The sequence below is a fragment of the Solea senegalensis genome, linkage group LG6, assembly GCF_019176455.1.
Source record: "Solea senegalensis isolate Sse05_10M linkage group LG6, IFAPA_SoseM_1, whole genome shotgun sequence".
Taxonomy (NCBI): Eukaryota; Metazoa; Chordata; class Actinopteri; order Pleuronectiformes; family Soleidae; genus Solea; species Solea senegalensis.
In genome coordinates this window covers 26,111,897-26,127,122 of record NC_058026.1, presented here as the reverse complement: position 1 = coordinate 26,127,122, position 15,226 = coordinate 26,111,897, and the positions used below count along the sequence as shown (strand labels likewise).

Below are 15,226 nucleotides of genomic sequence, written 5' to 3'. Positions count from 1 at the left end.
GCGTTGTCACATGACTGTGGTTGGAGGATCATTTGTATAAAGTCATGTGACCAAATGTGGACGTAGTTTGCAGTGCGACTCGAGTTTCAACAGTGATGACGCACATGTGTGTGGATTATAGTAGTGTTTGATTGACAGCTTGTAACATCCAACAGGTGAGTCTGTGAATGTCAAACAGGTCAAATAGACAAACAGAAGACTTTGTTCAGTCTGTGGTCACATGTGAACTCATGACTTATTGCTAATCAACAGCTAACAAAGGGCTTGAATACAGATGTACACACTCACACAGCAACTGTCCTCTGTGTGTGTGTGTGTGTGTGTGTAAGAGATTCTCTCACCACTGCAGTCCAGTGTCACACAACCTCACATGTTTTTGTTGAACACAATGTATCATGCTTTTACAAACATAATATGTATTGTGCTTATGTGATTATTTGTTATTTACAAACCATCACTCGGCTTCTTCAACCACTAAAACTACTTTGTCTCTTCAGGAATGCATGTTTGACACCTTACATTTGAAATGTATGGATAACAATAATAATTGTTAACCACACGTATAACAAGTGTACATATATATATATATACGTATATAAGTATATTATACTGTATCTATAAATCTTAACCATTAAGAACGACCTTAGTTTAGTAATTAAGTCAGCTAAATCAGCTAAATGACATGTAATGTAAAAGCTAAGTGCAGAAAAACTCCCTTTTATAATAAACTTTATTTCTACCTTTCAAAATGATATTTTCCTGCAAATAATAACACTCAAGAAAAGAAAGGAAAGGAACTTTTCAAACTTTAAATAATGCAGTCAGGTCATCATGAAAACCCCACATTACACATAGATGTGTGGGGATAAATGCTAAACCACTGCCTGCTCAGCAACAACATCCATTCATCCATTCATCTTCTCCCGCCTTGTCCTCCACACCAGGGCCAATCCCAGCTGACGTAGAGCTGAAGGCGGGGTCACACCAGTCCATCACAATCCCATAATAAATGCATTATATCATTATATCTACACAGGAACGAGAAACTATGACGATGTGACATTTATCATCACGCCCATTTGCTTCCTCTTGATGTTGGTGATGTTTCCCGCCATGTTCTCCGTCACCGCGGCGTTGGTGTGTGATGTGTCGTGGATAATTGGGGCGTCGGCTGTGAAGCCTCTGGCTGCAGTTTCACACTCACACGTTCATGCATGTCAACACTTGTATCACTGACTCATGTTGCGCTCACGTTGGTATGTTGGTCACTGTGTGATCCTGGTGAACCCGGGCCTCACTGGATGTGTGAGCAGCACAAAGTATTCAGCTGGCGCTGCAAACATGAGCCGATGCACATTTTCATTTTCAATCATCTTTTTACCATTTTTTTGGTCTATTGTTATTTTTTGGATTTAACAGTATATATCGAATAGTAGTCAAAGTATTATTCCATATATTACATGGAATACTACATTCCCAACCACATGAACACTAACCCTAAGCCAACACGTGTAGGCAGTTTAAGATTATAATAATCCCATGTTTTTTGTAACACCATGTAAAAATACTGAGTGGAAATGATTTGAGCTCAGGTTTGGTGTCGATGTCTGTCAACGCTGTCACAAACTCAACATGTTCCATCCCTGTTTCAAAGTAAAAGCACGCTCACTTCTATGGAAGGAATCCATAAATGATTATATTGATAATGGCCATTTCACATAGACTGTTTATATATATATCTTTATTTATAACATAAATACAGTAAACAATTTCCTGACGAGTTCAGAAGACCATGGTGTAAATGTTGTAACCGTTATGATCAATGAAAACAGATGTGAGTGGACACAGTGTGATTGACAGCTGGTATCAGTGACATCTGGAACCATCGCCCACCATGGTGCTGGTCAAGTCACCATTGTTGAGGTTATTATGGGAGTAGTCATAGTTGCTTTGTTGTTTGTTGTTTGTTCATGTGCAGCCAGTTATCACATATCATTCTGTTTTTGTTTTCTTGTGTTTGTATTTTACTTGATTCATTTGTTTTGCAGATTCAAACAGCAGTTAGTGTTGTTTCCTTGTTCGTCCACAAACACTTCCTCTCAGTCTGGAAACACACACTATCTCTTAATGTTCATATCATGAAATGCTCATTCAAGTATTAGGGTGGAAGTAGAGAAGAAAGGTGTGTGTGTGTGTGTGTGTGTGTGTGTGTGTGTCTTACATTGTCCTGTGTCCTCTCTTGCTCACTCACACACTCACTTCTAAATGAACTGGACTCGCTCTCTTTCTCTTTCACCGTCACTCGTTGATCACACTCCACTTCTTTCATCTGTGTCCTCTTTTCATTTTCATCATTCCATCCCTTCTTCACACGTCCTGCACGTGTGTGTGTGTGTGTGTGTGTGTGTGCGCGCACTACACTGCCCTGCTCTACGTATCATTTTTGTGTTTGCCTGCTCTGCAGCGGAGGAGACACAGACCCCGTGGAAATAACCTCAGTGTATGTACTCTCTCTCTCTCTCTCTGTCTGTTCTCTCTCTCTCTCTCTCCCTCTCTCTCTCTCTCTCCCTCTCTGTCTGTCTCTCTGTCGTCTGCTCGTTGGTCACTTATTCTCTGTGACAAGTCTTCTTGGAGATCTGCTTGTATGCAGTGTGTGTGTGCGTGTGTGTGTGTGTGTGTGTGTGTGTGTGTGTGTGCGCGCGTGTGTGTGTGTGTGTGTGTCGGCTGGGTCAACAGTGTATGAGTAAACGCATGGACTGGCCTGTTGTGTGACTGTTGGCCTGTGTGTCGGCATGACGTCATGGCAGGGCTGATGATGGCTGATGATGGCTGATGATGATGATGATGGCTGATGATGGCTGATGATGATGATGGCTGATGTGATGACGTGGAGCCTCATGCTTCATCATGTTCAACGCTGTAGTGAGATGACATCATCTCGTTTTAACCAAAAAAACTAAAACATTTGTAACATTGTGTCAGATCAGGCTGTTTGTTGTGTAAGCAGTGTGTGCAGCTGTGTGGTGTCAGACCACACCTCCCTCTCATTAGAGATGGAGTAAAGTTTTGTACAGGGTGGAGTCACCTCCCACTTCAAACGGACATAGTTCAGAATCCGTCTGTACACTCTCGTATAAAAACGCTGCTTCTGTCGTCGTCACCTTAGACCCACCTCTACTGCACCAGAGGGAAAAACTGTCTGTGTTTGTCTGCAGAGAGACAGACCCACGCTACATATCTTGTCCAATTATCTGAATATTACTATAAAATATTACTTTTGAGAAGGTATCATTAGGAATTTACTAATACTCATAGTGAGTTTGTAGGTTCTTAAAAGTGATGCTAATAGCATCTTAAGCAAAGTTAGAATTAACAGTAGTCACCATGTGACTCTTGGACAAAGTGCAACAACTGAAATATAGCAGATCCTTTGTTTACAGTAAGTTTGTTTAAAGTCAAAGTTTTCATGTTGGCACAGCTGTGACATTGTTTTGATGTGTGAGCAGTGATAAGTGCATGGCTTGTGTTCCGCTCACAAACTGCAGCTCCTCTCTGGACGGTGACTCCTCTCATGTTTGTCAGCCTGCTTCTTGCAGACTGGTGTGCTGTTGTTGTTGTTGTTGTTGTTGTTGTTGTTGTTGTTGTTGCTGCTGCTGCTGCGCGACACTAAGCTTCCTGTGGCGGCTCAGAGTATCTGCTGGGTGTGGTCATGGTCACAGGAGTCTGACAGGAATCCAGCGGGAAAATCACACTTTAACTGGAGTCAGTTACAGAATATAATTAACAGCAATAATCAGGCTGGAAATAAATGATACATTAGCATATACACAGTTGTATTGTATTTATTATTATTGTTATTGTTATTAGTAGTAGTAGTATGATAATAACAATAACAACAATAATAACAATAACAAAAATGAAAACAATGAGTAAACTAAAAAAAATCAGGGAAGTAACGTGGGAGGGAGAAGGCAATTTTGAAACACACACACACATTTCCTTATTACACCAGTACACACACCTTTTTTATCTGGCATTTGATTACACAACTTCCCATTCTTTGCACTAATGTTTCTCCACCATGATTCAGTCCAGGTCGTGATTCATCAGTCAGAACTTTTGCTTCTGTAGGATTTTCCTGTTGGACTCTGGACTCCAAGGTTCCAGAATGTCAGCTGACTGTATCTGCACGGCGGCCATATTTGATTTCTTTTTTTGTCAGTGTTGTGCTGTAAATGAATATTCTCCTAATAAATGAGGAATCTGGTGCGTTGTAATAAATATTCAGGTTGTAAATGAATGGTCCAGTTAAGCTTCGACACTGTAGTAAGAGCAGGATCTAAATGAAACATGGCCACCGTCTGGAACAGTGTGGGCTCCTCTGCTGTGTGCATGCGAGGCATGGTCTGCAGAGCCTTCGCTCATGCCTGCTCGCTGTCTGCCTGCTCCTCCACGTCACTTCTCTGTTTATCTCCGTGCGTGTCATTGCTGTGGAGAAGCATGTGCTCGTCAGAGGAACACAGGGATTTCAGAGTCAGAACAGTACCCAGGAACCCTCACAGTGTTCTGATCCAGATCATGGGCGCAGGTTACCACACAGGAGAACACACAGCCTGTAAACATGTGTGGTTAACCACTCACCCGCCTAAACCAGGCGTTACTTTGTGTCCATGCATAACTGTTAGTTCTGTCACAAAGTCGTCATATGCTCATATGCTGAAGCTGCTGTTACAGTGCGTTACGTCACACTCCTCCCATGATCTGCTCGCTCCCTCGTCCTCACAGACCATCACTGACACCAGTCCAATGCGCCGCTCCACCTCCAGTTTGGTCCACGGGCGTTCGGGTCGAGGCGTGAGGCTGGACGACTACTCCCTGGAGAGGGTGGTGTCCGAGGAGGGGAGACAAGGAGGAGGACGCAGACACAAGAGTCATCGCACCTCGCAGCGCTCTCTGACCCGATACACCGACGCCGATACGGGTGAGCCACTCACTGTGGGCTATTGTCCTCCACACAGAGTGGACGTGGGGGGCTGGACACGGGGTGAAAGTTAACCTCTGCATGTTTTTGGACTGTGGGAGGAAACCAGAGAACCCAGAGAACACACACAGAGGGGACATGCTAACTCAGCCACTAGCTCATTCATTTCAATGATTTCAGTTTTATCATGGGCAGCATTGCAACATCAAAATTAGCATTTTCACCAGGAGGCACAATCATGTGGAAGTGTCAGCGGCTGAGAATGACTGTTCAGCAGTAGAAGTCGCTGACGTGGCTTGAGCAGCTATAGCATCACGTCTGTACAGTAGTCGCTAACATGGAACATCGATGGTATCCATGGTATCTGACCACAGTAGCAGCTACTGGAAGTCACAGGACAGACGTCCTGGGCCAGTAGACCTCATCAGTCCCTCTTTCATCGTCTCCTCTTCCCTCCAACATCAGCAACATCTACCAGCTAACAGTTTGTTAACAGTTAACAAACAAATGCAGAGCATTCTTGTGATGTTACCAGTGGAAAAACAGTTTAAATCTAATAGAATATCAAGTTTGACAAATCAAACAATCGCATTCATATTATCTCAAATTGAATACCAAACATCAGAGCAACATATGCACAGAGTGAGCTTAAGTGAATCTCAGTTAGTGTGTGCTTGCTCCTGCACAGAGTCTATCAGAGGTCTACACCACTGATGTGTGCTTGCTCCTGCACAGACAGAGGTCTACACCAGATCCTGCACAGTCAGAGGTCTACACCACTGATGTGTGCTTGCTCCTGCACAGAGTCTATCAGAGGTCTACACCACTGATGTGTGCTTGCTCCTGCACAGAGTCTATCAGAGGTCTACACCACTGATGTGTGCTTGCTCCTGCACAGAGTCTATCAGAGGTCTACACCACTGATGTATGCTTGCTCCTGCACAGAGTCTATCAGAGGTCTACACCACTGAATGCTGTTTAAACTCACACTTCCTTTACTTCAGAAACGTCTCAGCAGTCGAGGCAATTAGGAACAATCTGTGCTTTTATGAAGGTGGAGCAGACACAGAGAAACTCCACAGAGAAGAACATTCATTCATTCATAAAACTCGTTGGTGAGGATGGTGTTTTAAATAAATCTGCCTTTGCTCCACATGAAGGTTTTGCTTGGATTTACATTTAGTTGTTCAATTATGGGCTGTTTATTTCCTTTGTTTATTAATGATATTAGATATTTATTTATCATCATCATCTAAAGTAACACAACATATCACAAACGCATATTCACAAACACAGTTTAGTCAGTCATTAGCATCTCCGATAATTATAATAACATAACACATATTCTCAACCCATTTCAAGCATAATCAGTAACCATGACGATAGTGATGTCAGAGAGTGTGACATCACTAAAACAGGAAAGGCTGATCTGCCAAACTCATGTTGTGAGTGTCGCTCTCGTTGTTCTCCCACTGTCACAGTGTCATGATACCGCTAACGCCTTTAAAGGGTTAGCATTACACTACACAGGAATCTTACCAAAGTCATGTGATGTATTCATTCTTACCAATGTAAACTGAGACATCTCCTTGGTAGGACTGGGCACAGACCTCAGCACCACCACGCAGTCAGGTGACCTCCCACCGAAGGACTGCGAGCGGGACCGCGGCCGGACCAAGGACCGCCGTCACCATCATCACCACCACCATCACCACAGCTCCGTGGACAAAGAACGCTATGGCCCGGACCGCCACGACTACCCTCACAGGCATCCCCACGACCACCACTGGTCCCGGTCGCCCAGCGAGGGGCCTGAGGGGCGGGGTCACAGACAGGTGGGCTCCAAAGATGCCAAGCAGAGACATCAGCCACAAAAATCTACATCGGCTTAACTGACTTTAGTGTTGGCTTTAAAACATGGTGTTTTGCTAAAATATGATTGGGATTATAATCTAACCCTGATCAAGTATAGTCCCACGACATGAAAGCCATTGAATAATATTTCAATCAAAAATATCCGTGTAAAATATAAAAGGCACTAATATCCAACAAGTGTGCAGTGAGAAGGTCATTTTGAAACTCATCAATGGATCACATAACATGGAAATGATTGAAATGATTTGGTCTTTTTAAAGAAATATTTACATAATAAACACAAACATCCAATTCAAAGAGGTGATATGTTATGCTATATGTTAGTTTTACGGTTCGTAAATATTGTAATATACGTATTGTTTTGGGTAAGGTTTGGTGCCATGTCCTGATTTATATTGCCCCACGTTTGTGGAACAATCCTCTGTGAAGTGGTTGCTGCCTTCATGGAGGTATTTGGGAAATGTAGCAGGAATATTCCCATCAAATATGAAAGATATCCACTGAGCTTGTGGAGCGTCTGCTATTGTTTATCACAAACACTCACTGTACCTTCATTGGCACTTCTGGGCTATGGCCTCTTTAAACATACGGAGCGTGGACATCAAATATTTTATATTAAATCAAATCAAATCAGTTTTTCCACAGATCAGACACCTGTATAGAACAGTATGTACAGTATAAATGTCTCATATGTCTCACTTAAAAACCCTTTTAAGGACATTTGTAAAATATGTGAAGCCTTTTACTCAACACAGGATTGATAAAACTCCCGAATGTGTTCTGAACTGTCAGTGCTGACAATGGTTCACAGATGGGTTGTGGGAGATTTTTGGGGGTCCAATTAATTTTCCCAACCTTTTAATTAACATTTATACAATAGGTTCCTCCCACAAACTCGTGCAAGGAGCTATTTCGGCCCCTGCCATTTGTGCTCGGCCCCAAATTTATTTACCGCTTACAGATGTAAATTTGTTACTACATTATGCATTAATTTGCTTGCCATCTTTACAAAGAGGGCCCTCATATAGAAAGTTTGGGAAACACTTATAGTCTATCATGGAGTATATGCAGCTGCCTTGAACACAACCCTCCACAACAAATCTGCTTTCAATTCCACTTACTTATTGATATCAATCTCTCTTTTTGTGTTATGCTTTTTTTTCGTTGTCACTGTTTTTCCTCTTTGTTCATTTTTATTCAATGTGATGTGATGTGTGGCTGCTTCATCATTACGTTTCTTTAAATGATTTTCAATGGTGTCTCTCTATCTATCCATCCATCCATCCATGTATCTCTTCACCACCACTCTGCTCTGTGCTGGTCTCTGTTGTTGTTGTTGTGGTGCGTTTTGATTTTCCTTGTTTACATTTTGCTGTAGGGCAGTAGTTCGGTGAGTGGCAGTCCGGTCCCCTCCACCTCGGGAACCAGCACTCCACGGAGAGGTCGTCGCCAGCTGCCACAGACTCCCGCCGTCCCTCGTCCACATGTCACCTACTCCCCTGCTGTTCGCAAGCCCAGCTATGGCCCACAGGGGCCGGGGCGTCTGCGTTCGCCCTCCCCCCGACACTTCTCCCCACCAGATCACGAGAGAGGCTACCACCACCGACCCCCATCACGCCAGGCCTCTCCGCACCACGGAGGTTCCTCATCCCGCCACGGTTCGCCACGTTCCCCGAGGCACCAGTCCCCACGCTCGCCCCTTCACGGCTCACCTAGGTCCCCACACCGTGGTCGCTGGAGTGGGCCCCCAGCTGGGGACAGTCTGGAGGGTGACGGACCCTTCTATGAGCATGATTATGAGTACGAGCGGCACCATGAGCCCCCTGCCTATGAGCAGAGTCTCTCTCATGGAAACCCACATCCGCATGGGGGGAATCCTCACCCGCACCCACGCTCACCTAGGACTGCCCGCCATGGGCCCCCTCCGCCCCCTCACCCGCACCCACGGAGGGTGCCCAATGGCTACCGTTCATCCTCACCTTCCCCACATCGACGGGGACCACCGGGGGTGCCCCCACACCCGCACCACCGGGCCCCTCACGCCAGAGGGCCCCGCAAGGGCCTGCATGAACCTTATAGTGAGACGGACGAAGATGACTGGTGCTAGCAACGATGGGGAGCAAGGGATTAGGGAAGGAGTGGAGAAGAGTAGCAGCAGCCTCCGGTGCTCTGGCCTTGGATATGAAGACTTTTGATAAAGCAGTGGCAGTGGAAATGTTGGGGGCACCCTCAAAACCCTCTATCCTCACAGACTCTGACTGAGAAAAAAGCGTGATGATGGTGTTGTGTTAGCATTTTATGTGTACGACACAAATTGTGAATAAAATGAGGCAGAGAGCAGGATAGCAAAGACAAGGCCCGGGCACAGTTTACCTCTGCCTCTCTTTCTCAGAAATACACTTCGCAGAATTCTCTGCTTGACCAGCAAGGCCAGGCAACAGAGGGAAGACAGGGAGGAGCATGTCGCTGTAAAGTCCACTGATGATCTTTGCAGTTTACTAGGCTTAAAAAAGCCCTTCTCCCAAGACGGACAGGTGGTCGCTTAGTCTAATCAGATGCTGCGCTATCTGTTGTCGGCCAGGTTGCTAAAGAGAGAGCCTGAAAAACACGCTGGAAAACAGAGTCCGCTGCTTTGACTCTGCGTTATTTAAGAAAAGTAACTAAAACAAAAAGCCAGGACCCCCTAACCTTTACATGCCAAGCTATGCCTCCAGAAAATCAAACTTGAACAATGAAGAACAAAATGAATCTTGAAATCATTAAGTAATCTTTGAGTAAAAGGGGAGTATGACCACTTTATCTTTAATTGTTTTCCTTTCCAAGGTACAGAACCAGGAAGCTCCGCCTATACTGCAAAAACCAGCCAATCACAGCGCTGGCTGATATTTGATGAGTTTTATCATCTCTGTTTACTGTTAAAGACTCACTTAATGCTGATGGGACTGGTGTGACATCGCTTCCTGTCTGGTGGCGGTGGTGGTGGTGGTAGCAGGGGTGGGTGGGCTCATTTCCTGTTTTAGTGCACTAAGGGGGGTGAGCTTGGTTTACTATTGAAGTCTATGGAAGCCGGACACTACACGAAGACCCCTCCTCCTTGCTTACGCATCTCAGCGCACGGCAAATGATGACCCGACAGGAAATGACATCACGCGGCTGAATGGGGCGGAGGATAGGAAAGGAGGGATGGGGAAAAAGACTACTTTCTTCAGTATTTCTTCTATCGATTACTTCTCCTTCTTGTTCTTGTGCGGACATTGGAGCTTGGTTCTTCTGTTGCATTTGCTCAGCCTCCTTTGGTCTTTTTCGGAGTCCAAAATTTGACGGAAATCTGCATGAATGATTAAATACGTAGTAGAAAGGGAATCTAACTGGTGTGGGTGGGACCTGGGGGCTTTATAGGAAACTTTGCTTCTTTAGGTTGACAAAAGAAGTTCTCTCCTTACAGACTCTCTCTCTCTCTCTTTCTCGAACACATCATAGATTTCTGTTCCGTTTCACCTGAAAAAGGCTTTGACAGTCGGCTCATTTCTTTGTCTCCTTTTTCTGCCGATAAAGTTCGAAAGCTACGTTTTTACAACCTATTAAAATACAGGAAACGCTGCAGGATCATATTCAGGTTTCCTGTTGTTCTTGAGAAACAAGAGAGAGAGAAGGAGCGGAGAGCAGCGGACTTCTACCACACAAGATTTATTATCGTTAATATGAATAATGAAATCAATGTCAATGCAAAGCCACGATGACAATGATGATGATGATGATTGATTGATTTGTTGTCATGTTATTTGGAGTTGAGGTTGGCTATGCTATGTCCATCTTGTTTACATTCTTTACGTTCTTACTCTGATCTGTTGAATGACGTTTGATAGTTCTCGTTGCCTTCCTCCGGCTTTGGGAACATTTCACTTTGCAGCATTGTTTGCGTGTTGTAACGCAACTCTAAAGAAACACTCTAGCTACAGAATGACGGAGGTGGAGGTCAGGGGAGTCTCTGCTCCTGACACTGGGTCAGTCAAACCAACCCAAAGATCAAGAATTCACATTCACAGCCGGGGGGATTTCAGTTCATGGAGGTGTTTTACAAACCTCTGTAGAGATTTGAGACACAGTCAAAGTTCTATGGTTGAATTCTTCCACTCGCAGCCAAAAAAACTTCAGATCTCAATCTTTACCCTCTGTTTGGCTTTGTTTAGCAGCATTGGTGGAACAGTGTTGGTTGTACTAGGTGGCGTTATGCTCTTTTTGTTGCCACCAGGGGGCAGTTAACAGCACATTTTCCACCCTGCCTTCCCTCTCTGCCGGACAGCCTCCGGGCCACATCCTGCTTTCTAGACCTGGAGTGTGACCTCCTCCTCTTATACCTTGTGACAAAGTCTAGAATGTAGGTTGCAGCCTAGGGAATGCCATATCTGTCCATTCGTCCATTTGTATGTCCGTCCTTGTGTCTGCCCGACTGTGCCAATGATGACCTCCCTGCTCAGGTCTGGATAACCAGAGAACAGTCACCAAATCACCAATCCAAGCATGCCAGGTTGTAGCAAAGCTGAAACCTCCTTTGCCAAAACCCACGTCAGTATTCGCCAAACTCTCCTTTCTCGTGTTTTCCCTTCTCTGTTCATCCACTTGAACATTTGTTCTCTCAGTTTGCCGTGAGGACGTTAAAGGCATCACAGGACTGAAATACTGAGAGCTCATCATTTCATCCTTATTGTGATGAGAAATAAACAGTTACGTCTCTTCAGTAACTCTAGGACAAGATGATTAAATAAAGATATTATAGACAATAATCTAGAGATAAATATAGATAGATATAGATAACAGGCAGAGAATAATTAGAGACTGATTTATTTTGCAAAGCGTTCATGCACGATCAATGATCCGGCTACACTTTTAAGCTCGCACTTCTTTTTAAGCCTGAAAACAAACCCCAGTTCATACTTTTTGACTCTATGCAGACCTCATAAGCATTTTGTTTTGATGTCATTCTGGAGGGAGAACGTCACTGCTGTGCTACCGTAACACAGAGAAATGTAACATGCAGATACCCACACATCACACCCACAGTGAAACCCCCTCTGTCTTACTACCGATTCCTCCTCCCTCCTCATCTTTCTCTCCTCTCCTGGAAAGCGTTGCCTCCATACCTAGTAGCTGAGCATAGCGTAGTGATTGTGGTGATGGGGTTTTTGTTGATTTTCTCTTTGTTTAGCTGGAGTCGAGGGGCACAAACCTGAAACCCCTCTGCTTTTTCCTTCCTTCTCGAGAGGTGAAGGCAGACAGGGAAGCTTCCCCCAAACCCCGGACAGAGCCACAGTGCCTTCTGTATCAGAGTCACATTAGTCACCCCCACTCTCCTCACCCAACGCCACTCCTGTCCACTCACCCCTTCACCCTCTGTAGTCGATGAGATCAACCACACGACGCCTTAAAAGTCGAGTCCCACTGGCTCCCATTCTAGCAACAGGGAGAGTGGTGATTTTGAGACTGGGCTACAGTGAGGAAACAGCCAAGAGTCTAAAGTTGACATGGGGAGATGACAGTTGTGTGTCCGGCGAGGACAATTGTGTGTCCAGTGAGGACGAAAACTCCCATTCAGATAAAGATTTTAGCGAGAACAATATCAATCAGGAAGAATCAGAAAACCTTGTGGTTTTGACCTTAAATACTTAAATGGGCGGGCTTAGCGAATGCCCCGAGCAAGCTAGCCCTCTTGGCTTCACCTCCCTGTTATGCATGGCACAAGGGCGCCATTTTGTGTCCATTTTAGAGACGTTCTGGGTCCAGTTTCAGACGGTGTAGTGAGAGTTTACAGAGGTGCAGAGCAGCTTACTTCTCAGGTCCCTGTAGGGTTAGGTAGCTAGATAGTTAGACAACGTAGAGAAGAGTCAGCAACGGAACACGCAGGCCTCGGGTTGTCTTATCGGACGGTTTTACCTGACATCATCACGTTGACCCCACCCCCTCTATCGTCAGCAGCCCGCCCGCGCTCCAGCACTCCTCACCTAACATGTTGACGGACAGGCAGGAAAAAACCCACCTCCATGTTTAGCTCCATGACGCCACTCGCTTGTCCAGAATTGTAACAGCAGATCCAAAATGGCCGACACACAACACTGCCCTTGTGTGACAGCATGTTGTGTGCATTCCTTTCCGAGAACAATTCCGATTCTTTGGAAAAACAAAAAAGAAGTGAGCTTGTTTTTGTCCTTGTGTTATTTAGGGATTTTGGGGGAGGGATCCCAGTGGTTGTTGCTCAGCCGCCGCTTCCGTCCATGCCCACGCTCTGTGTGTCCTCGTCTCCAGCTTCTGTCACTCATTGGTCCTGAGTTATTCTATCGCTTTCATTGGTTCCTCGTTCTCGGACGAAGGAAATAAAACAAACAAACGCCAACCATCCACTCAGTGGGATGTGAAATTGTGTCAGTGGGTCAGTCGTGAGGCACCGTGTCAAAAAATAAACACGAATAAGGGCTCTCTTAAAAAAAATGACAAAAAAACTTCCCAGTGGGTTTTAATGTACAGTAGTGCTGCCAAAAGTTGTGCTTATGTAGCTGAAGCCACATCGTGGTCTCCCCTTTGTACAGCACTTGATGTGTGCATGCGTGTGTGTGTAAGGGGGTCAAGAGGGAGCCGGGGAGGGCGGGAGGGGCGGGGTCAGACAGCAGTGACAGAGAGAGCATGTACGAGGGTCCTGTTTGGGGTAAAGGGAGCAGAGGTCGTAGTGATGATAACACACAATTTCACAATGGCACTGGACCACTGTCACTCTCAGACGCCATTTTATCACCGCCATCACGCCCACGCTTGGTCCGACTGTGGAGGGGGCGGGGCTACTGCAGCAGGGAGACATTTGCTGTGTGTGTGTGTGTGTTTACAGTTGTGTTCAGGTGTGTGTGGGAAAGGTTTTTTCAGCCAATAATTATTAATCGTCAATTGATATTTGTTGTTCTACCAATTTATTATTGATTAATTATTTGATCCGTCGGTTAACCGAGAGAACATAAGTTTTTGTTTTTTATAAATTTGTACTTGTTTTAGGAAAATGATGAAAATTGACATAGTATGATATAGACAGTATCTAGTAAAATAACATAATAGGGTATAACAAATATTATAAGGGCAGTGCAAAGTACAGTATATATAATAACAGTATGTAGGTTATACATGTATTCCATTTAAACTGCAAAAAGAATCACACATCCGTGTTTCTTTGAAACCGTGATGATTTCATCCATCATTTATGAAGGAATCACCAACAACATCACAGGCCGACACCTTCAAGTCAAACCAAAGATTTGTTATTAATCATAAAAACAGAAGAAGAATCATGAGCATTTGTTACTGATACTTGATACTTTTGACTTTGTTTTCAGTTTTTTACTGTGTGTGTGTGTGTGTGTGTGTCCTGACACCATCAGCTACAGTAGGTAACCCTCAGTGCCTTACACTGTACAGGACATCTGAGCATAGTCCTCATCGCCATCTTCATCCTGGCCCTCCTCCTCCTCCCTCCCTCGCCCGCTCCTTGCCTGGGTGAGAATAATGTGTTGGTGAGGGAGGGAGGAGGCCTGTGATCACATGTCTCACCCCCCCCCTCCCATGCCATGTTTTGAATGTTGTTGTTGGCTCTGTAATTCTCGTGTATATAATCATAAAGTTTCATCTGATGTTCACATTCATTCTGTCTCATGTCACCATGTCTGTTTGTCTCTCCGCTTCTTCTGTTACACTGTGCGTCATACCATTCACAAACACTAGGTGGTGGGATTGAGCTGTGTGTGTGTGTGTGTGTGATTTGTCTGCAGTGTCGTTCATCCATGGCGCCTGGCAAGTATCAGAACTAATAACTTATTTTTAATCATTAGTGTGGACATAGTGTTGAATGTGCCAAATGTTATATATATATATCTGTGCAAATGCTGATGTTTGAGGATAACTGCTACAGGTGCATTAAGTGCTTAATTGCATATGACACATTTTGATCAAATTGATACAGAGGAGGTAAGTGGCTCAACAGAAGGAACACATTTCAGAAGCACTTGTGGGCGGTCACTGGAAAATCCACAACAGTGTCAGATGTTAGCGTTAGCAGATGTTAGCGTTCATATAAACTGTATTCTGGTTATTTTTCCAGTGCGGGCACAAGTCATGAAAACAAACACTTGCCAGGCTCCATATCTTTTTCACTCTTTCACAAAGGTGAATTGTCTCCAGCTGTTGCCATAGCAACACTCAAGGCCCTTCTCGCTCTGTTCATCCATCAGCCCAGTGGAGACCTGTTGCTCTCAGAGAAGTTTGCCTCAGTGTTTCCTGCTTCCTACCACAAGGTTCAGAAATCGGCCTGATCTTTTAACCCTTTCCGGCTCAGATTTG

The 15,226-nt window shown here is 44.7% G+C and overlaps 1 protein-coding gene across 1 annotated transcript in view; it reads left to right on the top strand.

Moving 5' to 3' along the window:
• The window catches only part of LOC122770849 (voltage-dependent P/Q-type calcium channel subunit alpha-1A-like), a 143,529-nt gene extending 129,362 nt beyond the window's left edge, over positions 1-14,167 (top strand). The window contains 3 exon segments of the mRNA XM_044028014.1: positions 4,786-4,981; positions 6,578-6,816; positions 8,235-14,167. Coding sequence (XP_043883949.1) covers positions 4,786-4,981; positions 6,578-6,816; positions 8,235-8,963 — 1,164 coding nt within the window. The 3' untranslated portion in view covers positions 8,964-14,167.
• The last annotated feature ends 1,059 nt before the right edge of the window (positions 14,168-15,226 follow it).